The sequence below is a fragment of the Littorina saxatilis genome, linkage group LG11 (genome assembly GCF_037325665.1).
Source record: "Littorina saxatilis isolate snail1 linkage group LG11, US_GU_Lsax_2.0, whole genome shotgun sequence".
Classification (NCBI taxonomy): Eukaryota; Metazoa; Mollusca; class Gastropoda; order Littorinimorpha; family Littorinidae; genus Littorina; species Littorina saxatilis.
Window position 1 is genome coordinate 11,718,223 of NC_090255.1, and position 25,000 is coordinate 11,743,222.

The 25,000-nt window shown below is 42.5% G+C and overlaps 2 protein-coding genes across 2 annotated transcripts in view; one reads left to right on the forward strand and one right to left on the reverse strand.

Moving 5' to 3' along the window:
* Nucleotides 1-25,000, reverse strand: part of LOC138979760 (carbohydrate sulfotransferase 10-like) — a 114,320-nt gene that overhangs the window by 56,322 nt on the left and 32,998 nt on the right. The gene's annotated exons all lie outside the window — the stretch shown is intronic.
* LOC138980744 (uncharacterized) lies at nt 9,529-10,191 on the forward strand. Its single transcript, XM_070353646.1, has one exon. The coding sequence runs from the start codon at nt 9,727-9,729 to the stop codon at nt 10,156-10,158; it is 432 nt and encodes a 143-aa protein (XP_070209747.1). The 5' UTR covers nt 9,529-9,726; the 3' UTR covers nt 10,159-10,191.

Consider the following 25,000-nt stretch of genomic DNA (forward strand, 5'->3'; position numbering starts at 1 on the left):
TGTCTTTGATGACGTCATATCCGGCTTTTCGTGAAAGTTGAGGCGGCACTGTCACGCCCTCATTTTTCAACCAAATTGGTTGAAAGTTTGGTCAAGTAATCTTCGACGAAGCCCGGACTTCGGTATTGCATTTCAGCTTGGTGGCTTAAAAATTAATTAATGACTTTGGTCATTAAAAATCTGAAAATTGTAAAAAAAATTAAAAAATTTTAAAACGATCCAAATTTACGTTTATCTTATTCTCCATCATTTGCTGATTCCAAAAACATATAAATATGTTATATTCGGATTAAAAACAAGCTCTGAAAATTAAATATATAAAAATTATTATCAAAATTAAATTGTCCAAATCAATTTAAAAACACTTTCATCTCATTCCTTGTCGGTTCCTGATTCCAAAAACATATGATATGTTTGGATTAAAAACACGCTCAGAAAGTTAAAACAAAGAGAGGTACAGAAAAGCGTGCTATCCTTCTTAGCGCAACTACTACCCCGCTCTTCTTGTCAATTTCACTGCCTTTGCCATGAGCGGTGGACTGACGATGCTACGAGTATACGGTCTTGCTGAAAAATGGCATTGCGTTCAGTTTCATTCTGTGAGTTCGACAGCTACTTGACTAAATATTGTATTTTCGCCTTACGCGACTTGTTGTATTGTCTGCCGAGGCGAGGTCGGCCGCTAGCGCCGCGTGACCCCAGAAATTGCATACACTGCTCCGACACACACTACATCAGTCACAGGAGGTTGCGTCGATCGGTAGAAGTATCCTATTTCTAGGTGCATGTTTCACAATTTTCTGTTTCGCCTGAAGTCAGTGGTACTGGCAACAGCAGACAGTGTAAACAACACAGCAAACGAAGACTTGCAACCGGCATTAGTCGGGAACATTCTCACTTTTCTCTGCAGCCGATACGCAAAGTAAATCGAATCAAGTCGAAAGCAGCCAATCTCTCTCTTGAAATAGTTATATTTCAAATGAACCATGCATTATTTTTGATCTGAAGTTAAAACAAACGAAGAGGACAGCTTTCCCCTCTGCATAACTATTATTATGAAGTTGCTATCAGACAAAGGCCATCTTTCCATTGACACTCGACTCCTGTCACAGATTTTTGTTTGAAAAACAGTGTTACTCATGGAAAAGCAAATATAGTATGGATACATTCAGTCAAAGTTTGGGTCTTGACAAAAATGCTGTCTCGTGCCTAACATGTCATTCACACCTGTCAACAGGGGCAATGCATGCAAGTTTTCATATAAATAACACTTGACCCTATTCCAGAGGTTCTCAAATGTCTCACATTTTCTGAAAAAAAGTTAATTCAAGTTGCAAACTTCAGATTTTCCTGACTGCCAGGTGGTCAGTTTTGTGAGCGTGGCAGTGTTTTGCATTTACCTGTGAATGTGTCGGATATTCTTAACCAACTTCCTCTGCATCAAACTGAAACCGAACACGTATCTATCTGTTATGAAAATGGACATACTAGAGTTATTTCCAAACATAAAATTTCACTTGATAACATTTTATTCGCTTTAAAGTGGTTAAAAGCCAATAATCCAATCTACGCAGACTTGGACTTGCACATCGCTGGATCAAAGCTGATCAAGTCACATGGTGATAGTGTTTGTTGGGATTTTGATCAAAACTTTAAAGAAACACAACATGAAATTATGGTTTCTGCTGATAACTCTGCATCTCGGTCAAGCCTTGAACGAGTTACACACACTTCACCTATGTTGTATGTCCAGAGGTCTAAACATAGCCCTGTGAATATAGTTATTGGAGATTGAAAATGGAGAGGAAATGGCATTTTCATGGCTTTTTGCTGAGGGCAGAAATGGATTCAGTGACATGCAAGAGACAGAAAATATGGCTTTCAATGTACGTGTACTTGCGAAACAGACTTTACAATGTAGACTCTCGGTTCAGAAAAGATATGATGTAGGCCCCTATTTGCTTCAGTCAGCAGAAGCATAGACAAGTTACTTCTCAGACAAGATGCATCAATTAATCTACATGAAAATCCGAATTCCATTTGCAACTGGAAGACAAAGTAGAATTTTGTGCAAAGGATACTAATAATATAAATACCACTTCATCTTTGCATGACAGCTCTTACATGTTCATGAAGAACATTCGAGGGACAACTGCATACTTTCACATGTATACGTACATTACTGCTTCTTTTATTATAACACGGCTTCGACCCCTGTTGATTTTAATCAACCACATTTCTTGTGAGCCCTGTACTGTACACGTAACCTTTTTCACAAATCAAAAGAACAAAACCCTGACATTCTTACCAGAAAAGAACCCCACCCTCACTGTCATATTTGTATATGACTAAGTGCCAAAAGGTGCGCACGAAAAGCGGACAAAGGGGCTAAAAAATAAAAGTTGACAAACACGAGTGATATTGTGATTTTTGTTAAGACAACAGATGCTGGAACCCAATTACGAAAAGAAAAGATAAATTTACCCAAATGATTTTACAAATAACGATAATTTTGTTCGTTATATCATTCAAAACGGCACTGAGTCATAGCATTAAGGTTATCTCGCACGTTTTTAAAGCTAGGGCTTTGAAACTTGGCACACAACCAAAGTATAATGACCTCCAGGTATGGTGCACATCACATTAAACAACATTGAATTTCAAGGTCACAGCGAGGTTAAATTTCCTTTGCAAACTGGAGAATTGTCGTTGTCACGTCTTACATGTTTTAATACTAGATCAGTTAGACTTTACATACTTCACATACTTTCAGCATTTTTATAAAACCTCATTAAAAGTGACCTGCTGGTTAATCTTTGTCAAAGTTCAAGGTCACAGCGGGGTCACATCTGGACCAAATGTGGAATATTTTCAATTTATTCAGCGCGTTTATAGCACGAGCTTTGAAAATACACACAGTTCTAGTGTATAATGTTCACACACGATTAAAGTCTGGTTGAAAAAGTCAAGGTCACAGCAGGGTCGCGTTGAGGTCAAACATATACATTTTTCAATGAGGTTTTCTCATATGTTTTTGAAGCTAGGGCCTTGAAACTTGGCACACTACGCAAGTTAAATTAAACCTCATCAAATTCCAAGGTCACAGTAAGGTTAAAGATCCTTTAAGGATATTTTCTAAAAAAGGTGACCGCCTGGTTAATGTTTGTCAAATTTCAAGGTCACAGCAGTGCCATCTGGCTTAAACTTTGAAAAATTGTCAATTTCTTCAACTAGTTTTATAGTGTTTGAAGTCATTCACACATGATGAAAGTCTGGTTGATAAAATTAAACGTCAATGTCGCAGCGGGGTCGCATTGAAGTCAGACACATACAATTGTCATTTTCACGAACGCCTTTTAAGCAACACCTTTGAAACTTCACACATTCCAAAGTTTTGATGTTGTTTGGTTATAATCAAAGTGTGGTCAATTTCCATGATTGAGAGCATTCAGAGGGGTCAAGTTGAGGTCACACAAAAAGTGATAATCTTTATAAGACTCACGTTTGCTGCTATTGCTCACTTGACATTGGTGAAAGTGTTTATTTTATAATTGTTGATCTTGATGTTTTGACCAATTAATATTACCAGGATCAACCATACCAGATTTCAAAGTCCAGAAGTTGTCAAACCTCAAACCTGTTGGAAGTTTCAAAGATTTAAGCATCAACAAATTTCTATTTGATTTGACCTTAAATAACAGATTTGACCTTAAATCTTAAAACAGATCAACCAGACTTTGGTTTTATATAAATTGAAGTTCAATACAATTTCCTTTTTTTGTTACCCAAACCATAACGCCACTTTGACCTTGACATTTGACTAAGGTCGACCAGACTTGGTTCATGTTTGCTGGTGTTGTCCATTTGTAAATGTACTGATATCTGAAATATGACATGACTTATGTTTTGTCGTTCCATGCTACATGCAGTGTCCGAACAATCTCATTTTTACCCACACGAGACCCTGCTATGACCTTCACATTTCTCAAGGATCAACCTTGAATTCTCCATGTTGAACAATCATTAAGCAAAAGCGTTGTTTGAAGTTTGAAGGTTCTAGCTTCAAAAATCTCTGAAAAAATATGTTTCATCCGTTTTCTGAACCACATGTGACCCAGCCGTGACCTTGAAATCTGACAAGGGTCAACAAGACTTTTACCATGCATGGGGGCGATTAAACCCCAAATGTGTGTGAAGTTTCAAGGTTTCAACTTAAAAAACGTCTGAGAAAAATATACATTTTCCTTTTTGGACAATGTGTTGCACGCAAGACAACACGACAAACGCTCGTGTTATCATTCTTTTACTTTAAGGTCGACTTGCGTGCCCGCTCTTTCGCTAATCTCAATTAAAATTCATCTTAGAAGTTCGGTTTTATTACGCTTTTAATTAAGAAGATTAAACTAAGACAACAAATAGTTAGTTTTACCCATTAAACTCGATAAGGTAGTGACATTTTATGTTGAACGCAAGAAGGTGTCGCACGCAAGATCTGAAAAGATGTTGACGACATAATTTCAACACTTGATAGCGCAATCGTGGTTCGTGATTTCTTCACAAATTTTGAACACAGAATGTGTCACGTGGTTCCGTAAATGAAGTAGATATTTGTACATGTAAATTTTGTTTTTAAAAGAAAATAACCGTTAATTACCGAACATTTTGTCGCACGCAAGATATGACGAAATTTTCAAATCGTTTTCAAAAATGCTGTTCAAAAGTTCTGCAGTCTTTGCTGGATTACTTGAAAGACAGCAGTTTGATACACCGTTATCGCTTGACGTGTCGACATCAATTCCAGAGTTTTTGAAAAAGAAATTTAGTAAATATCTGCGATTGAAAAATGTATGCCGTGATGACGAATCATCTTGCGTGCGACACCTTAAAATTCGGTTATCGAAAAAAAAAAATTCTCTCGAGATTTAGATTTGACGTTTGGTCTCGTCTGTAAAGCGATGTTTCAGGCATTCAATCAAACTAAATGCAATTCATTTGTGCTTCTTGTTATTTTTCTGTGGCATATTCAAAACACGAGGTATCACGATGTCCTTTTTCAGATGGCCGGTTTTGGCGTTATTTTTGACTTTAAACAAAGATAACTTCAAAACCGTTCAAGTCAGACACACGAAATTATGTCCACTATCTCTTCGCACATTCATCCACACACACACCAATTTTCAGCAGACACACGTTTTTAGAAACATTTTTATTGTAAAACAAAGTCGTCTTCTGTTCTGTGAGCACCTTTTGGCACTTAGTCATATGTGAACAGCTCAGATCATGGGTAATGTTAACACCTTCACATTTAAATGCTTATTTTATAGCCATCCATTGAATTGAGAAGAAAACAAAGCATACTAAACTGCTAAGCATGAATCAAACAATAAGAAAATAAAAAGAACCAACAGCATCGTTTTTTATGTGTGGGTAGTAAACACGTTTTATTTACAAAACACGGCGGAAAATGGCGACACATTTGTTGCACAGCGTCAGGTCACTTTCTTCAACCAAGGCCAGTGCTTTCATTCATGACAAAGGAAAGCAAATATATGGCCTGAATAATAAAGTTATAGTGTTCCTTTGCGTGTCTGAGTGATAAACTGTTTTAACCAACTATCTTCTGAAACGTAATTGCACTCAGCAGATTTGTCTTCCGCTCATAACTTTCGTGTCACACGGTCTTTGCGACAAACAGATAGATCGCATTCTCGCAGAAAATCATTGACAACACAGACCAGTCATTTTTAGCATTGCATTTGGGAAGGGCTACTATTATAGTGTGTTTTAAGAAAGAAAAACATTATAGTATCGGCAGAACACGACCAAATGAGTTTTCGTGTCACAACGTTATGGGCGTGAGATTTGTTAAACTTTTTGTTCTCACACTGTAGCAAAATCATTGACTACACAGACAAGTCAGTTTTAGCATAGACATTGGGAAGGGCTACTATTATAGTGTGTTTTAGGAAAGAAAAACATTATAGTATCGGCAGAACACGACCAAATAAGTTGCGTTATGGGCGTGAGATTTTTTTTTTTTCACACTGCAGATCATATCTCATAATATACTGAGTGGATCTTTATGAAATTTGATATGGATATTTTTGATTGGATTTTCTCATAGAAGGTTTTTCCGTTTATTGATAGGACAGTTTGATGACGTCATATTTTACCGTTTGCCAAAAGGTCGAGGCAGCACTTTCACAGTTACAGTTTTTCATCAATTTGATCGAATTTCTTATCACACAATCTCAGATCGAGGCCGGATTATGGGATTGCATTTCAGCTTGGTCACTTAAAGTTTTGTTATTGAAATGTTTGTTCGAAATATGTCATTTTTTCACATTTTTAAAAACTAATATTTGAAACAGAAAATTTATATTGGTGTATTCCCTATTGCGTCCTGTATCTAAAACTATATAGTTTTGTTGTTTTGTATTGATAATTATGCTTAAAAATGAAGAAAACCGACAAATAATCACTATCTTTATTTATGAAAAAAGACACTTAAAAACAACTTCTATCTATTCCTTATCATTTTCTGATTCCAAATATATATAGTTTCATGGTGTTTGACGTTGAAAATATGCTCAAACTTAACAAACTCGGATCGTTGAATGGAAATTATACTTCCAAGCTCCAAAAGCACGTCATTTCAAGTGTGGAACACGCTCATGACGTCATACTGAAAGGTGATGAATTATGGCTTCACCTTGCGATGTTTCATTTCAAACATGGTAACATTTTTAAAGGGGTTTCTTTCTCAGATTTGTGTTTGCCCTCTGTCTGTCTCTCTATGTCTCCGTCTGTCTGACTGATTCAATTAAATGTGTAATTACTTAGTTTTGCAAAAGTCAAACTAAGTATGATATACCTAATTGATTCAGGTCTCTAAATTCTTATTGTAAAATTGTGAGTTTTATTCAAGACAAATTTAATTGGTGTTTTAAACTCAATAATGGGGCATGCTGTGATGAGTAGAAGAATGTGTGCTTACGAGCAGAAAAAAGCGCATCAAAGTCAAGAATCGTGTTTTTCTTTTTCTTTTTTCACCTTGTAGCTTCATACAGACACTAAGCAACAGTGTAGTACCACTTCCAGTGCAATATCTTGTACTTTAATTTTGACCATCTGTGTAACACTTTATTGACCCATGATCTGAGCAGTTCACATATACTCGTTTGAACTCTCGTACTTCTTAAAGTTGTCACGCTCATAGGACATAACCTGACCGAGGAAAGAGTGAACGTGAATATTCGATCGCGATGTGTGGGAAAAAAACCGTGCACCTGGAACAGTGGAGAGGCCATGTTGTGCGTTGCTGAGGCTCGTTCGGGGTTGAAATCGACCCATATGTTTGGTCGTATCACTCAAAGATGCACTAAGGTAGACCAAAAACGATTGGGGATAGCACGTAACCTTTTTTACGAATAATAATCGTTCAAGTAATCGTCTTGAACAACTTATTTTCTTTTAAAAAAAAAAGCATTGAAAAAATTGCTTTGATTTTTTAAAATTAATTAAACACGTCCTCCGTTGGCCCCTGGAGCAGCCGTACGTAATAAAATACTTGACTTGACTTGGTTACTTCTCCGCTTTGGGGGCCATAATTGCACATGGCTGATACCATCTAAACACGCACACACTTGTGTATCTCATCTAAAGTCGAGGTAAAATCCGGGAACATGCCCCGAATGGCTTTGCCGTGGGGCCGTAAAACTTGACTTTCTCTCTAGACTTCTCCGCTTTGGGGGCCCGGTTAGCTCAGGTGGTCAGAGTTCTGCTCCTGGCATTTCTCTTGTAGCTGCCTGGCAGCAAACACCATGTCGATGGTCCCACGCTCTTTCCTGAATCCACACTGACTCTCAGGTAGGAGCCCCTGGTCGAGGTGTGCTGTGAGGCGGTTGAGCAGGATCCTGGCAAGGATCTTCCCTGCAATGGAGAGCAGGGATATGCCTCTGTGGTTGTCACAGGCCTGTCTGTTTCCTTTGCGCTTGTACAGGTGTATGATAGAAGCGTCTTTGAATTCCTGAGGAATTGACTCAAGTTCCCACATCAAGAGAAACAACTGGTGAAGCCTTACGGTCAGAGCTGCTCCCCCTTCCTTGTAGACCTCAGCTGGGATGGCGTCTGATCCAGGTGCTTTGCCACTTGATAGGAGACGTATTGCTTTCTGGGTCTCAAGCAAGGTTGGAGGGTCATCCAGCGCTTCGTTGATGGGCACTTGGGGGAGACGATTTATGGCTTCGTCATTGATGGTTGAAGGGCGATTCAGGACGTTGTCAAAATGCTCAGCCCACCTGCCAAGGATCTTCTCTTTGTCTGTGATGAGAGTGATCCCATCTGCGCTGAGGAGGGGGCTTGATCCTGAGGTCGTGGGACCATACACTTCTTTCAAGGCATCGTAAAAGTTCTTCATGTCGTGCCTGTCAGCATAGCCTTGGATCTCGTCGGCTTTGTTGCTGAGCCAAGTGTCCTGCATCTGTCGAAGCTTCTGCTGTACAAAGCTGCGTATGTTGTTGAACGCATCTTTCCTTGCCGTGGACTTGGGGTTTTTGAGGTAGGCTTGGTGGAGGTGGTGTTTCTCATCCAGTAGCTGTTTGATGTCCACACAGCTTTCATCGAACCAATCCTTGTGCTTTCTGATTTGGGGCCCTAAGGTCTCTACGGCTGTGTTGTATATCAGTTCTCTGAGAACCGCCCAGTCCGCCTCCACGTTCTTATTTTCCAGGGAGATGGCATCCAGGCGTTCTTCCAGAGCGTTCACAAAGGACTGCTTGCCGCTAGTGGTCTTAACAGAACTCTGACCTGTTCTCAACCTATGTCGACTTGACCAAGGCCTTCGACACCGTCAGCAGAGAGGGTCTGTGGAATATCATGGCCAAGTACGGATGCCCAAGGAAATTCATCGCCTTGGTACAGCAGTTCCACGAGGGCATGCAGGCCAGAGTCCAAGACAGCGGAGAGACGTCTGACCCGTTCCCAGTCACAAATGGGGTCAAACAAGGCTGTGTCCTGGCGCCGACACTGTTCAGCCTCATGTTTTCGGCCATGCTGAGAGACGCCTTCCGAGACGGAGATATCGGGATCGCCCTGAGGTACCGTACAGATGGTAAACTGTTCAACCTTCGGAGGCTCCAAGCAAAAACCAAGGTCACGAAGGATATCATCAGAGACTTCCTGTTTGCTGATGACTGTGCCCTCAACGCTGTCTCAGAAGCTGATATGCAATGCAGCGTTGACATGTTCTCCAGCGCTTGCTCAAACTTTGGTCTGACGATCAGCACTAAGAAGACTGAAGTCCTCCATCAGCCAGCGCCTGGAAAACCTTATGTCGAGCCTGTCATCACAGTCAATGGCCAGAGACTCAACACGGTGAACCGCTTCACCTATCTGGGCAGCACACTGTCGCAAAATGTCACCATCGACGACGACGTGAACGTCAGAATAGCGAGAGCCAGCTCCACCTTTGGCAGACTGTACCCAAAAGTGTGGAACAGAAGAGGCATCACCACCTAGACCAAGCTGAAAGTGTACAGGGCAGTGGTGCTCCCAACGCTGCTCTACGCTTGCGAGACATGGACAGTGTACCAACGACATGCCAGGAAACTGAATCATTTCCACACAACAAGTCTCAGAAAGATCCTGGGCATAAAGTGGCAGGACAAAGTCCCAGATACAGAAGTGCTAGCCAGAGCAGATCTCCCCAGCATCACTACCATCCTGATGCAGTCCCAGCTTCGCTGGGCTGGGCACGTAGCCCGTATGCCAGACGAAAGACTGCCCAAAAGACTGTTCTATGGCGAGCTGCAACAGGGCCAGCGGTCCCACGGAGGACAGAAGAAACGCTTCAAAGACACTCTCAAAGCCTCACTGAAAGCGTTTTCCATCAACCCTGACACGTGGGAGAAATCTGCACTGGGTCGTGCCACCTGGCGCTCCTCCATCCACAAAGGCGCCAAGATGTGCGAGGCCAGCAGAACCACCGCCGCTGAATTGATGAGACAGACCCGAAAAGCCCGTGCCATCAACCCTCCTGGAGACGTCCCACTCGTCCCTTGTCCCTTTTGTGTCCGAACCTTCCGTGCCAGGATCGGCCTTGTCAGCCATCTACGCACACACAGAAATAGCCAGCCCCAGCAACCCCCGGATGGCTAGAGTGGTCCTCGTCGAATCGACGGACGAACAACAGCTCAGGTGGTAGAGCACTGAACTTGTGATCCTAGTGTCACGAGTTCGAATCCGGGCCGGTGTAACACGAAATTTTTACTCCACGAAAATTTTACTCCGGAGTAAATATTTCGCACGAAATTCTTACTCCGAGTACACTTTTCGTACGAGAAAAGAACTCCCCAAGGCACGACAAAATTACTCCCCATTTATGTTACTTCCAGTAAAAATCTCGTACGCAAAAATGGGATGCAGGCGAAGGAATAATGCCAATAAGTGATCTCGCGCACACGAATGTCGCGCTACCCTCCCTCCACCCCTTCCACCACCAAGACTAACAAGGGGACAAGGGAGTAACAATTTCGTACACCTGGCATGGGAAGTTAGATTGCTCGTGTTGGGGTGAAGTAATTTATTCGTTATTTATTCGTCAGGGGAGTAACATTTTTGTACGAAATGTTTACTCGGAACTGACCTGTCTTGGGGAGTAATTTTCTCGTGTAATGGGGGAGTGCTTTTTTCGTAAAGGGAGTAACTTTTTCGTACGAAATGTTTACTCCGGAGTAAAAATCTCGTGGGAGTAATTTTCTCGTGTTACACCGGGACGGACACGGGTCAACTTCATGTGCAGACCCAGGCATGTCTTACCCCTACACTTGCAGACGGCTGATACCCCCTAAACACGCACACACGTGTGTATCTCATCTAAAGTCGGGCGTAAAACTTGAATTTCTCTCTAGACTTCTCCGCTTTGGGGGCCCGGTTAGCTCAGGTGGTAGAGCACTGAACTTGTGATCCTACTCCCACGTTCACTTGTGTGTGTGTGTGTGTGTGTGTGTGTGTGTGTGTGTGTGTGTGTGTGTGTGTGCATGTGTGTACGTGTGTGTGTGTGTGTGTGTGTATGTGTGTGTGTGTGTGTGTGTGTGTGTGTGTGTTTGTGTGTGTGTGTTTTGCACAAGCGGGTTTTTAAGTGTACATGTATAGCCGTTTTTCACCACCATTGTAGCCATACTCCGCTTTCAAGGGAGGCAATGTGTTTTTGTGTTTCTATTATAACCACTGCACCAACTCTGCCATTGATTACAGAATCTTTACCGTGCGTACTTGGTCTTGTGCTTGCGTATAGACACAAAGGGAAATGATCCAGGCACTAGCAAATCTGCACATAAGTTGATATGGGAGAATGGAAAAATCTCCACCCGTAACCCACACGGCGCAGCTGGTATTCGAACCCTGAACCTTTCACACGAAAGGCCCCAATGTCTTAACCACTGAGGCCATTGCGCCCGCCGCACATGTTCATAACTACCGGGAAAAAAACTGGAATAAATCCGCTCAAATAAATGTGTGCATAATAGGTAGCTACAATCCAATCCTCCTAATTACAGCCCTATACCTGAATGATACACAGGCAACACAAAAGTGAAGGATTTGTTTTCAGCGGTATGATCCAAGTGTGAGAACAGCAGTGTTTTGATCAGAACAAATGTGGGCTGAAACATCAGTTTGTTCTCTGTTACACACACGCACGCACACGTGCACGTACACGCACACACACACACACACACACACACACACACACACACACACACACACTAACACTGACACTAACACACACATATACACACACACACTAACACACGCATACTAACATACACACACACACACAGCCACACTAACACACATACAAACTAACACACACGCACACACACACACACACACACACACACACACTAACACACACACACACTAACACACACTCACACATACTAACACACACACGCACACACATATTAACACACACACAAACACACACACACACACACACACACACACACACACACACACACACACACACACACACACACACACACACACACACTCCTGATTTCGTAAAATATCAATCCATTAAAAACATGTAACTCTACACAGGAAGCAGTCTAGTATGTGTCCAAGTGGAGAGATGATCTAATATCACGTGACAGCCTGGGCAGATCTGAGACGGTACGTGCGTCTAACAGTTTTTACGAGAAAGAGTTGACCTTTCACACTAGACGGAACTTAACAATAATGACAGCTTATATTGTGCAAACTACAGTAATCTATACTTTCTGCGCTTAATATATTAACTATAAATAAGAACATACTATTCAACATAACATCAAATACATATACATTCTAGCAAAATAATTTAACAATAAACTTACAACAACACATTAGCACACATACTTGAGTACACTCACACTACATAGTCTGTGTATTTTGTTAGCTTAAAGGCACAGTAAGCCTCCCGTAAACCATCACATATACTGTCAGGCTTTTACACACAGCACAAACACCCTTCCATTTGAACGCTCACAAAACGGGAACATCCTAGGTGCCCTACGTAAAGAGCGAGCAATTTTTAAAGAATGATTTTCGCGGATTGTCTTTGAGACAATTGGACCGTGGTGCGTTTTGGCGCTAGAGCTAACTTTTAAAATCTAAATAATAAATAGACAGCTTGTTACACAAACATTCTTAAATCATAAAAGAATGTTTTTGTTTATCAAGACAATATCAGTACAATTCGAAGTTTTGAACGTTTGAAAAAAGAAAAGCCCGGAAGCAGGGTCACGCAAGGTCGTGGTTCTCGTAGCAGACGACGGTTTATGCCTATCGCTAGTTCCACTGAACAGTCAAAAGCCATCGCTAGAGTTCTTGTGAACCACATCCGTTTGTTTCGTGCATAGTCAGAGGTACATAATAACGCGCTATTGCAGATAAGCTCACATCGAGTCGCATTCAAATTACTAACTGACGACTACATTGTGAAAAAGGGAAACTGAGTCACACGGGTTCACGATGGCTCAGGGTTAAGATAAACCACGCAAAAATAAATTCTTTGAACATTGCTCGCTCTTCACGGAGGGCACCAAGGATGTTCTCAAGCGGTGAGTGTTTAAATGAAAGGGTGTTTGTACTGTGTGTAAAAGCCTCACAGTATTTGTGATGGTTTATAATAATAATAATTCTCTTTATTTATATAGCGCCTTATCCGAAGTTCAAAGCGCTTTTATGCCGTGTGAGATGGAATTTTTTACACAATATATCACGCATTCACATCGACCAGCAAACCTCAAGCCTGTTAGGCGAATGTTCACCTTTCGCGGCCTTTATTCCAAGTCACACGGGTATTTGATGGACATTTTTATCTATACCTATACAATTTTGCCAGGAAAGACCCTTTTGTCAATCGTGGGATCTTTAACGTGCACACCCCAATATAGTGTACACGAAGGGACCTCGGTTTTTCGTCTCATCCGAAAGACTAGCACTTGAACCCACCATCTAGGTTAGGAAAGGGGGGAGAAAATAGCGGCCCGACCCAGGGCCGAACACGCAACCTCTCGATTCCGAGCGCAAGTGCGTTACCACTCGGCCACCCAGTCCATAGCTGGAGTTTACGGGAGGCTTACTGTGCCTTTAAACGCCCCATGGGCCTAAAGCCGAATAAAACCTTGAAACCTTGAAGCCTTGGTCTCTGAATAGCGTCGTGAGTTTTAACCACCCAAACCCCATCCCAGCTCTGCATGACGGCGTGTCCACTCGGTCCAGCGTCGACCCGTTGCGTGGCTGTTGATACGAAACGCTACACTGACCACGCGCAGCAGCTATTGATTGACCGCCAGTCCTTTCGCCCGCCGCTCTCTCTGGCTGCCCACCTGAGCCATTAGTGTGAAGATTACCTGCCTTGCCGTGGACGTGTTGCATTAATGTGTAATGGTGCAGGTTTCTAAGTGCAGGTACAATGAAACCCTCCTATTAGGACCTGAAATCTGAATCAGGTCTTAAAAGGAGTGAGTCTTAAATTGGGGGTACATTTAATCAATCAATCAATATGAGGCTTATATCGCGCGTATTCCGTGGGTACAGTTCTAAGCGCAGGGATTTATTTTTTAATTCTTTAATTTTTATTTTATGCAATTTATATCGCGCACATATTCAAGGCGCAGGGATTTATTTATGCCGTGTGAGATGGATTTTTTTTACACAATTCATCACGCATTCACATCGGCCAGCAGATCGCAGCCAATTCGGCGCATATCCTAGTTTTCACGGCCTATTATTCCAAGTCACACGGGTATTTTGGTGGACATTTTTATCTATGCCTGTACAATTTTGCCAGGAAAAACCCTTTTGTCAATCGTGGGATCTTTAACGTGCACACCCCAATGTAGTGTACACGAAGGGACCTCGGTTTTTCGTCTCATCCGAAAGACTAGCACTTGAACCCACCACCTAGGTTAGGAAGGGGGGGGGGGAGAAAATTGCTAACTCCATGACCCAGGGTCGAACTCGCAACCTCTCGCTTCCGAGCGCAAGTGCGTTACCACTCGGCCACCCAGTCCCTGAGGTTTACTGAGGTTCTGAACAGAAAGTCTGAGTAAACAAGGTCTTAAAAACGGAGTGAGTCTTAAAATGGGGGTAAATTTACTGAGGTTCTGAACAGAAATTAAGTCTGAGTAAACAAGGTCTTAAAAAAGGAGTGAGTCTTAAAATGGGGGTACATTTACTGAGGTTCTGAACAGAAATTAAGTCTGAGTAAACAAGGTCTTAAAAAAGGAGGGAGTCTTAAATTGGGGAGGGGGGGGTCTCAAAAGGGGGTTCCACTGTTACCTTCCTGGCGGTGTGCGTGTTGCATTAGTGTGAAGTAGTGCTAGTCTCAGGTACAGCAGGGTACAGGTGTAAATTACTGTTTATTTTAGGAATGATATGATAGTATGTGTGTGTGTGTTTGTGTGTGTGTGTGTGTGTGTGTGTGTGTGTGTGTGTGTATGTGTGTGTGTGTGTGTGTGAAGCTGTCCATGTACGTGTCCGAGGTTATGTGTGTGTGTGCGTGTGTGTGTGGCGGGGGGGGTCGTTTGCGTGCCAGTTTGGTGTGTGTGTGCGCGCGCTCGCAAGCGTGTGTTGATGATGATGATAATTCGTTTTAACGTCCTTTTAGAACCATTTGGCCTATCTTGGGACAGGTAGAGTTAATATGCTTTATGTGGGGACAAGACACCGGACAGACATGCAAACAGAGAACACATAATTATGATCGTGTTATATATCTGAAAGTCTGTTGTTGCGATATTTCAAAATGGGGATGGAAGTAATGATTGTGTCGTACGCGGAATATGGTTGGACTGGAGCGGTTTTGTAGGCGTATTTGCTTTGTATGTATGTAGAATATGTTTATATTTGTGGCTAAATAAGTTATATAAAAACAAAAATTAATAATAAAAAAAAATTAATTAAAATTTTCATAATTTTTTTTAAATAAAAAAATAAAAAAATATCTTAATTTAGCCAAAGGAAAATATTGAAACAACTTGCTAAAATAATATATCAGAATAGGGAACTTAAGTTCAGGTAGGAGGGCAGTATGTGCTGAAGCCTTGTTTGATCAATTGAGTGTAGCTATGCTTTGTGTTTTTGGCGCTTTAGTTGAAGCGTGCAATGTTTATCTAAAAACTCATGGGGTTTCAGTTTGTGTTCGTTGACATGCAAGGGTGGGTAGGTTGCGGAAATCTTGTTGGAGTGATTGGCAGCGGTCAAAGAGGTGTAACAAAATAGCAACTGTCCACATTCACAGAGACGGAGAAATAACTTGTATATAAGCGCATCCATCCGTGCGAATTCTGCAAAGTATTTTAAGGAGGGGGGTGGGGAGTGTAGGTCTGTTTTGTTTTGTTTGTTGGGGCAGAATAAGCCAACCATGGGCATTGCCTTCTGTTTTTAATTCTGTTTCCCAGTGACACCAGGCAACTTTGGCCATTTTGCGTTTTGCTTCCGTCTTTGTTAATTTTAGGTCATGAAATGCTGCTTGATCTGTGACAGCCTCTTTTGCTGCTCTGTCAGCCATATCATTGTCTCTGATCCCTGTGTGTGAGGGGATGTACATAAGGGTCAGTTCTGTCCCAGAGGCAATGATCTGGTGACAGAGGAACAATATTTCCGTCTGAAGCTCTTCCCGGTTTCTGGAACCATTTTGGAGAGCAGTCAGAGCTGATTGTGAGTCGGAGAGAATCACGACTCTTGTTGGGGGTCGAGGGAGGTCATTGACATAGTGGCATGCTCTTAAGATGGCGTTTATTTCTACAGTGAAAATGGACACATCCTTATTGAGTTTAAATTGTTTAGTTATTTTGAGGTCAGGAATAACAAAAGCCGTCAGTAAATATATGTAGGTGATCTTTGTAACTGTTTGAGATTATTTATCTTACTATTGATGAGACAAGCACAGGGTTATCTTTTTTTGTTCCACCCAGATCATGATCAGGGATGATAATGGGGGATTCAATGAACCAAAAGGGGAAGGAGTGAATGGGAATGTGGGCCATCCTACCTGGGTTTACCCCACTTTCTTGAAATATCGGTTGAACATAGTCTGCTAGTGGGATCGTTGCTTCGTATATTGTGGGTGTTTTTCTTTTTATATTTAGTCAAGTTTTGACTAAATATTTTAACGTAGAGGGGGGAATCGAGACGAGGGTCGTGGTGTATGTGTGTGTGTGTGTGTGTGTGTCTGTCTGTCTGTGTGTGTGTGTAGAGCGATTCAGACTAAACTACTGGACCGATCTTTATGAAATTTGACATGAGAGTTCCTGGGTATGAAATTCCCATACATTTTTTTCATTTTTTTGATAAATGTCTTTCATGACGTCATATCCGGCTTTTCGTGAAAGTTGAGGCGGCACTGTCACGCTCTCATTTTTCAAACAAATTGGTTGAAATTTTGGTCAAATAATCTTCGACGAAGGCCGGGGTTTGGTATTGCATTTCAGCTTGGTGGCTTAAAAACTAATGAGTGAGTTTGGTCATTAAAAATCTGAAAATTGTAAAAAAAATATTTTTTTTATAAAACGATCCAAATTTACGTACATTTTATTTTTTTATCATTTTCTGATTCCAAAAATATATAAATATGTTATATTTGGATTAAAAACAAGCTCTGAAAATTAAAAATATAAAAATTATTATCAAAATTAAATTGTCCAAATCAATTTTAAAACACCTTCATCTTATTCCTTGTCGGTTCCTGATTCCAAAAACATATAGATATGATATGTTTGGATTAAAAACACGCTCAGAAAGTTAAAACGAAGAGAGGTACAGAAAAGCGTGCTATCCTTCTCAGCGCAAGTACTACCCCGCTCTTCTTGTCAATTTCACTGCCTTTGCCGTGCGCGGTGGACTGACGATGCTACGAGTATACGGTCTTGCTGCGTTGCATTGCGTTCAGTTTCATTCTGTGAGTTCGACAGCTACTTGACTAAATGTTGTATTTTCGCCTTACGCGACTTGTTAGGTTTTGGTAAGGGGCCGAGGTTATTGTGTCGAACTCAGCAGTGAGCTCTTCGTTCACAGCATTATCAACTGTACTGGCTCTTGATACGTACTGGGCCGACTTTAGTCTTCTTTCTTCATCGAGGGGCAGCCAGCCAGCCTCTTGATACACTAGTTTGTTTATGGAGTGTTTTGGGAGATCAAAGATGATTTTGAGTGCAGCCATTTCGGCTCTTTCCAATAGTTTTAGATTCGATTTTGATGCAGCAAAAAATGCTTTTTGACCATAGGTTAAATGGGATCTTATAATGGCTTTCGTAATGTGAAGCAGGCTGTCTTTTTTTGAGGCCCAGGTCTCTCGTTTTAACACTTTGAGGAGACTAGGTGCTTTCTTGGCTCTACCGACAAGTTTTTTGATGTGTGGCCCCCATGTTAGGTTCGGGGTGAAGGTAACGCCAAGGAATTTGACTTGGTTTTTAGGCTCCTGGGGTGTATTGTTGACGATAATGGTGGATTTTTCGTGTACCTTCTTTCTGGTGACAACCATGAATGTTGTCTTTTCGGCGGCGATTTAGAAGCCGTTTGTGTAAAAAAAATACTTGACTATGTTGTCTACTGCGTTTTGATATCTCTTCAGGTTAGTTCTGTGTTGAGTTTCTCCTGGTTTGTGATTTGACCACAGAGCCAGGTCGTCCGCATACAGTGAAATCACGGTTCCATCCGTCTTGACTTTGTGAATGTCATGCAACATGATGCTAAACAATGTCGGGCAATGCCCTGAGGGACTCCCATGTTAACTTTGTGTGCTGTGGATACATCTCTGCCTACTCGAACTTCTAGCGTCCTTTCGTTTATAAATTCCTTCACGAAATTGTACAGTCTTCCTGATATACCAATGTTTTTCCGTTTTTACACCAGACTGAATCGTAGGCGCGTTTAATGTCAAAGAAGGTGGCAAACATGGTTTTATTTCTTGCTCGAGTTTTTTTAATGTGGGCGGCTAGTTTTACAATGTTATCTGTGTGTGTTTATGTGTTAGTGTGTATGTGTGTTCTTGTATAATATGTGTGTGTTTATGTTTGCGTGTGCGTGCATTCGTACATGCGTGCCGTGTGTATGTGTATAGTAGAATACGTGTGTTCGTACGCGCGCGCGCGTGTACGTGTGATTGGGTCCGTCTTTATAAGTGTGTGTCTGTTTCTGTGTCTGCATGAGTCTGTACCAGTATGTCTGTTTCATTATGTATCATGTATATGCCTGCAGGACTGTTGTGTTTGTGCATGTATGTGCGCGTCAGTCGAAGTCTGCCGGAGGCTAAGTCGAGTCCGGAAACCAGTGAAGCGCTTCGGCTGAACCCTTTGTTTGTTTGTTTGCTTAACGCCCAGCCGACCACGTTTCAAGTTTCAAGTTTTACGACGGGCCATATCAGGGCGGTGCTGCTCTGACATGCAACGTGCGCCACACACAAGACAAAAGTCGCAGCACAGGCTTCATGTCTCACCCAGTCACATTATTCTGACAGCGGACCAACCAGTCCTAGCACTAACCCCATAATGCCAGACGCCAGGCGGAGCAGCCACTAGATTGCCAATTTTAAAGTCTTAGGTAGGACCCGGCCGGGGTTCGAACCCACGACCTCCCGATCACGGGGCGGACGCCTTACCACTTGGCCAACCGTGCCGGTGGCTGAACCCTGCAATAACGTTTACCGACCTTTGTCCCAACGCTACTACACACAGTGTTGTTTGACGGTCACTGAATGGAAGAGCCGTGAAGCTTTTGTAAAACTCTGTAAAGGGGTGGGTTGGGTTTCACGGTAAGGGGGGGAGGGGGGAGGGGGGGAGGGGGTTGGACTGTTTGGCGTGTACACACACGGTGGACATGCCTTCCCTCTGACCCTTCAGTGCCCACTTAGCTGTGACCAGCTGCCGGCCGTTTCCCAGCGAAGCCGTCCCAGAACGTGTTACCGTCTCGCCAACGAAACGCCATTCTCACGGCAAGCGTTGTGCAGCACCGAGCGGCACCTTTATGAAACAAACATGGTAGGCGTAGTGTTTGGGTTTCATTTCGACGACGACGCTTTTTTTTAATACGACGGTTCTAGATCATGAATTGCACCAATCAAGAGATGATGAAAAGGTAGTTTAACTCTAGATCATTGTGAAACAAACTTTGACTGTAAATATTTCCAATAACGACCGTATTCTACAACGATGTTATCACACATTTCTTCGCTTGAAACCAATGCCTGTTTAGTATGTCAAACTCGATCGCATCGCTCATTGGCTGACATTCGTCCGCCATCTTGAACCCGTCCGCCATCTTGAACCCGTCCGCCATTTTGAACCCGTTCGCCATCTTGAACCCGTCCGCCATCTTGAACCCGTTCACCATCTTGAACCCGTTCGCCATCTTGAACCCGTTCGCCATCTTGAACCCGTTCGCCATCTTGAACCCGTCCGCCATCTTGAACCCGTTTGCCCGATCTTGAACCCGTTCGCACAAAAGCGTGTCGACCGTTTCCTAAGCACAGAAAGCGACTACCGAGGGCGCTCTTGCAAAGGAACGTAGGGCAGGAGAGAGAAACACAGCATTTAGTGCGGGGAATGGAAGAAGTGGAGCGGCCGGAAAGGGGCATAGGGAGGGGGCGGGGTATAGAGGTAGAGGTGAGGTGAGGGCGATGGGAGGGGTATAGCAGCTTACTTATGCCAACAATGAGAATTTGAAATTTGTATGTAAATGTATAGCTTTGATTTTTGAGAGAGGGAAAAAAGCCGCTGTGTGTGTGGGGATGGGGGATGGGGGGTGGGGACAGTGTGGATTAGTAGTTGTCTGGGCAGAGGGTATCTGTTGGGCGTTGAGGCGAGGTGGCAAGTGCTACATTGACAGCTATCCTGTTTTCAGGATGGCGATAGGGTTGGATATTTTGACGAGAACAAGTATAATACGCCGTGTGTGTGTGTGTGTGTGTGTGTGTGTGTGTGTGTGTGTGTGTACATGTGTGTGTGTGTGTATGCGTGTGTGTAGTGTGTGTGTATGTATGTGTGTGTGTGTGTGTGTGCGTGCGTGCGCGCGTGTGTGTGTGTGTGTGTGTGTGTGTGTGTGTGTGTGTGTGTGTGTAGAAACAGCTTGGATACATGATTATATTGTTGTCGCATATTTTTTTGCGCCGTAGACACAACAGCAATGTGTAATACATTCTTGTCCATTTATGTAATGTAAGATTTAGCGCCAAAAGTAAATGCTAATGTTCTGTGCCCCATATTAAAGTACAGTTAAACATACAGATACCAAGTGTGTTATATAATGTTATTGTTTTATTGGAACGCTAAAGCGTCTTCCCAAACGTCAAAAAACAGCAACAACAAAAACAAAAACAAAATGCGCCGAGTCGAAGGGGAAGTTATCAAAGTTAACTTACCAGGAACAATTAGATCGACAGGGCATCATACATCACACAAACACGACAACTTTATGGAAACCGCCGAGTCGAGTCGATAACTCATCCCCATGTTGGAAATCTCACGTGTGTAAGACTCGAAGTCAAAATGTCTCTTTCACTTGTCTTTAAGATTTGATTATTAGCTGTTTAACGTCCTCTAAGACCAGTTGGCCTATATTGGGACAGGTATTGGTAATATACTGAAGATATGGTGTGATACTTTGACTCGAACAAGCCCGCTGTGGCTGTCTTCTTCGACACACCAGCATTGGGTTTGTCTCGTCAAAGTATCGAAATACGATCATGATAATCAGAGACGAGAGATATGATGCATGCGTGTCTTCGTGTTTTCCAAGCCCTGAGACCTCCGCTGTACATGTGAACTTGGGATCTTTTTCGTGCGCATGTGTGCACATGGGGGTGTTCGGACACCGAAAAGAGTAGTCTCGCGAACACTGATCTCAAATTTAGATCAGTGCTCGCGAAAAACATATGGGAGATAACTCTGTATTCTTATTTTGATAGATTCGCGTAGGACTGTAGCGTCCTGTCAGGGAGATAACTGGCGATAGCCGTTGAGCGATGACTGATCATAATGTGTAAGATGTAAACGCCGAAGTAAGCGAGGCGGAATTACCCGATCAGCCCCAGCACATGAACTCATTACGTCAAAAGCCAACATGGAGATCGACTAGTCTCGACGAAAGCATCAGTTCTTTCTATTTTGGGTAGTTTATGTCCAAGACTTTGTACTCAGTAATTATTAGAAAAATAAGCTTCAACCAACTGGATTGGAGGCCTTTTTTGGCGTGTTAGTCCTTTTGAGTTCACGTTCTTAAAAAAATCAACAACAAAATCCTTATAACAAGAATTGAAAAAATAAGTTAATGCCTTAAAAATAAAATAGAAAGCTCCAACAAAATAGATTTGAGACACGTCTATTTTTTGCTTTGACGAACATGACCTACAAAGGAACCAAAATGCACAGCAACTGTGCACAAGAAATAATCAACGAGGAACAGCTGCCGCGTCCTTTTTGATCAGGCATTGGGCTTTCAATTTCAAAACTTCTTTTTAGTGGAGCGTTTTGCTACATTCACGGTCAGAGACGAGACAAGCTGTTGCATACGAGGGCTGCATAGACCAGTTATTTTCTTCTTTCTGTAACTTCAAAATGAAAACGATAAACAAAACAAAAAAATTCTTCAAAGCCCAATTCAGAAATATGTGTTTTCTTTATCTGCATTCTGGACGTGTTTGTTTCGATGTGCGTGGGTTTTCTTTTTTAAATAATGTGTTTGCCTTTTCATGGCATAAGAGAATTCTTCTAGGTAGGCTCATGCCAAAATTACACTGCATGGCTTTTTTTGTGCAAAGTGGGTATTTTTTTTAATTGTATTTATTAATTTGATCAATGTTTTAGTGACACTAATGTCCATTGGTAAAATCAATTCTACCAGCAAAGCAAACAAAAATTAACAATACAAAACAAAACAAAAGTTCTAATCTGCTCGGGAAGCCGCCAGGCTGTAGCTTTTTGGTTCGACTAGGGGAAGGTTAAGTAAATTAATACCTACGAAAGTCACAGTTTTCAATTGCTTCGTACGTCTTTGTTTCTTGAACAATACTCTTGCTTTTGGTACCGTTGTGTTCCAAAGTCTCACGAAGCAATTGAAAACTGTGACTTTCGTAGGTATTAGTTGACTTAAAGGCTGTGGGGCGGGGATGTAGCTCAGTCGGTAGCGCGCTGGATTTGTATCCAGTTGGCCGCTGTCAGCGTGAGTTCGTCCCCACGTTCGGCGAGAGATTTATTTCTGAGTCAACTTTGTGTGCAGACTCTCCTCTGTGTCCGAACACCCCCGTGTGTACACGCAAGTACAAGACGTGACCAAGTGCGCACGAAAAAGATCCTGTAATCCATGTCAGAGTTCGGTGGGTTATAGAAACACGATAATACCCAGCATGCTTCCTCCGAAAGCGGCGTATGGCTGCCTAAATGGCGGGGTAAAAACGGTCATACACGTAAAAGCCGTGGGAGTTTCAGCCCATGAATGAACAAAAAACAACAACTTAAAGGCTGCCATATTCGTAGCGTTCATTAATTAATTCATATTGTTTACATATGCCAATAATGTTATAAAACTGTACCCAAGGGGATATAATAACGATTGGCTGTAGCTTTCGAACACAGAAAAAATTATTTCAGTATTGCAAAGTGGTGTTGATAGTGTCGAATGTAAACAGAACAGTCTCAAAGTAAAAGTGGATGTTTTCCGGAAATTGCGCAGGCGGAAATATACGTAATTACAGTATGTAGGATAAACAGAATACTACATGGCTTGCTGTGTCGTACCAGATTTACACTCGTTGCTTTTTTTAAATATGAAAAAGATCGCTTTCGCTCGCAGATCACTATTAAAAAAAAAAACTCGTGTAAACCTGGTACGACACTGCAAGCCATGCAGTATTTTCTGTGTCTGAAAGACACGTGAGCCGCCCTGAACTAAAGCGTATTTCTGGCTCTCTGTCTGTTTGTTTCCTGCTAAAATTAACACTCAGATACAGACACACGCACACACACGCATGTACGCACGCAAACTAGCACGCACGCACATGCACGCTTGCACGCACGCACTGACGCACTCACACGTACACACACAGACACACATACTCACACACACACACACACACACACACACACACACACACACACACACACACACACACACACACACACACTCCCTCTGGATTCCCAGTCTGCCGGAATAAATGCACTAAATAACAAGGATAACAAAGAAACAAAGAAAAAAAATAAACAAACAAACAAGCAAACAAACAAGCAAACACTCAAAATCATAAATAAAGGAAAAAGAGAGGCTTCTAAACAACGAGGAAGCAAGTCGAAAGTCATCAAAATCATTCATACCCCCCCCCCCCCCCACACACACACACACACACACACACCCACACACACACACATCCCACAGCATCTGTTGCTGTTTAATGCAAGCTCACGCGTACAACGACGCACACACATATTTCTTAGGCGTTTTCTTCGACTTTCAAAAACATGTTTTTATTGCTGTATTTATTTTATTTTCCATATACCATAATCTTCACTTTCACAGCGCAACACCGGTGTGAAAACATTAAGTGGCTGCCTTTTTCAAAGTCCGGCGGACATTGGTTCTTAGAAAAATGTGTCCCTGGACTTCGTGTACTAGGAACATAAGTCCCTGCATACTGTTTCCCATGAAAAAGAGGCTGAGCTGGAAATTCCGTGTAGGAGCGTTGAGATAGGACTAATTGTTCGGACTGAGAGCCCAACTTGCTGAGCTGGAAATTCCGTTTAGGAGCGTTGAGATAGGACTAATTGTCCGGACTCGGAGCCCTACTTGCTGAGCTGGAAATTCCGTATAGGAGCATTGAGATAGGACTAATTGTCCGGACTCGGAGCCCTACTTGCTGAGCTGGAAATTCCGTATAGGAGCGTTGAGATAGGACTAATTGTCCGGACTGAGAGCCCTACTTGCTAAGCTGGGAAGTCCGTAGAGGAGCGTGTAGATAGGACTAATTGTTCGGACTGAGAGCCCTACTTGCTAAGCTGGGAAGTCCGTAGAGGAGCGTGTAGATAGGACTAATTGTTCGGACTGAGAGCCCTACTTGCTAAGCTGGGAAGTCCGTAGAGGAGCGTGTAGATAGGACTAATTGTTGGGACTGAGAGCCCTACTTGCTAAGCTGGGAAGTCCGTAGAGGAGCGTGTAGATAGGACTAATTGTTGGGACTGAGAGCCCTACTTGCTAAGCTGGGAAGTCCGTAGAGGAGCGTGTAGATAGGACTAATTGTTGGGACTGAGAGCCCTACTTGCTAAGCTGGGAAGTCCGTAGAGGAGCGTGTAGATAGGACTAATTGTTCGGACTGAGAGCCCTACTTGCTGAGCTGGGAAGTCCGTAGAGGAGCGTGTAGATAGGACTAATTGTCCGGACTGAGAGCCCTACTTGCTGAGCTGGGAAGTCCGTAGAGGAGCGTGTAGATAGGACTAATTGTTCGGACTGAGAGCCCTACTTGCTGAGC